Consider the following 2060-nt stretch of genomic DNA (forward strand, 5'->3'; position numbering starts at 1 on the left):
GTACTAGTTCTCGCACGCACACACACACACACACAAAGAGACAATACACACCACAATTTTTAATAACCTTAATGTTTTACTTTCCGCAGGTACACTTCCCTCGGTTCGATGAACAACACACATCCAAATCCTGTCCTGCAGTACACAGATAAATATGGCGTGTTAAAGTTCCGGCCGGCCTACGAACTCACCGATACGACAAAAGAGCGCGACGGACGGAATATATAACGCTATGACTGTGCCTCCACTCTAACTCAAAGACAAGCAACACTTTCGTTTTTTTAATTCCCAACTGAAACTTTTTGTGTAGAAAAATTTTATATGAATGAAAGAAAAAAAAATATTTAGTAAAAAAAAAGAGCCAAAAAGAAGAACATTTGTATTTCCTTTGTGTGATAATAAAATATTTCAAGATGTATTTAATTTTTCAGAAACGTTTGTCTCTCTAGTTTTTTTTCCCCTGATGTTTTACTTTATTGCTATTGGTGTTGTTGTTATTGTCTTTGTTATTGTTGTTGTAGCTTTTGTGGTTGTTTATTCCTTAGGTTGGTCCTGAGCACGCAAATTTATAACCAAAGGTTTCTTGATCATGTTGACCAACGTGTTTTTCCTCCGAGAAATAGTGTATCTCGGACTACACTATTTAATGTGTTGTATTTTTAGTACTCTTTTACTTGTTTCAGTTATTTGACTGTGGCCATGCTGGAGCACCGCCTTTAGTCGAGCAAATCGACCCCAGGACTTATTCTTTGTAAGCTTAGTACTTATTCTATCGGTCTCTTTTGCCGAACCGCTAAGTGACAGGGACGTAAACACACCAGCATCGGTTGTCAAGCGATGTTGGGGGGACAAACACAGACACATACATATATATATACATATATACGACGGGCTTCTTTCAGTTTCTCTCTACCAAATCCACTCACAAGGCTTTGGTCGGCCCGAGGCTATAGTAGAAGACACTTGCCCAAGGTGCCACGCAGTGGGACTGAACCCGGAACCATGTGGTTCGTAAGCAAGCTACTTACCACACAGCCACTCCTACGCCTAGAGAAAAGTTTTTTCAAACTGATGAGCGTTCTGGTCCAGGCACTTCTCATAATGCGAATCAATGGAAGTGCGGAACACCAAGAAGCATTTCGTTCGGTACCAGTGCACATTCTCGTTCAATGGCTGCCTCCAATTCGTGGGCTGTTGCAGGGTTTGTACCGTAAACATTCTTTTAATTATTTCCTGATAAAAATCAAGAGATATAAGGTCTGTTATTTCTTGCAGGTTGGGCAGCTACGTTTATTTACATTTCTGGCTTTCATTTTGTTTTTTTTCTGGCATTTCTGGGACTATTTGGGCATATCAGTTCAACTAACTCTAACCTTAATGGGCTATCACAGCGATAGGGTATCCCCTCTAGTATCTTGAAGGCGCCGCCTTCAAGAACTATGTGGGTACTTACAGCTTGTGAGCCACTCCTTACTGTTTGGGCTGAAGAAAACGCTGGTACCAGGTTCTGATGGCACTGGTCATTGGTAGAGTGGATGCTCTGTAAAGACCCCTGAGAGAATTATTCGCATGGGATTGGCTGCAGTTATAACGACTGTGATTCTGATATCACCAGAGTAACAGTTGTAAACAGAAAAGAGATGACAATATACCACGTAACCAAGTCCAGCAGTCGTTTCTCGAGCACCAAATTCTTCATAACTCCAGTAGAGCTAACGCAAAGAGAGAAAATAAATTCCAAGTCGTTCATTTTCAATTGTACGGTCATTTAATTGGTTCCGAAATAAATGAAACCACTGGTTCTCAACCATTTTTCATCTATAGACTCTTTTCGATTCCTGTTTCACTCGAATGGACCCTCAGAGCCGTCCAATGCTTAAGAAAATCCTATTGTTTTTTTTTAATAATTAAATATTAGGAAAATGTATTTAAAAATAACGGAGATGCAGGCGCAGGAGTGGCTGTGTGGTAAGTAGCTTGCTTACCAACCACATGGATCCATGTTCAGTCCCACTGCGTGGCACCTTGGGCAAGTGTCTTCTACTATAGCCTCAGGCCGA

The 2060-nt window shown here is 40.9% G+C and overlaps 1 protein-coding gene across 2 annotated transcripts in view; it reads left to right on the top strand.

Annotated features, from left to right (window-relative positions):
* LOC106877219 (bifunctional FAD diphosphatase/FAD synthase) overlaps positions 1 to 434 on the top strand; it is a 73593-nt gene extending 73159 nt beyond the window's left edge. For both annotated transcript variants that reach the window (XM_089353019.1, XM_089353021.1), the window contains one exon: positions 90 to 434. In XM_089353019.1, the coding sequence (XP_089209145.1) occupies positions 90 to 228 (139 nt within the window). In that variant the 3' untranslated portion in view covers positions 229 to 434. The remainder of the gene's footprint in view (positions 1 to 89) is intronic.
* Positions 435 to 2060: the final 1626 nt, after the last annotated feature.

The sequence above is a fragment of the Octopus bimaculoides genome, chromosome 5, assembly GCF_046866305.1.
Source record: "Octopus bimaculoides isolate indiv1 chromosome 5, ASM4686630v1, whole genome shotgun sequence".
Taxonomy (NCBI): Eukaryota; Metazoa; Mollusca; class Cephalopoda; order Octopoda; family Octopodidae; genus Octopus; species Octopus bimaculoides.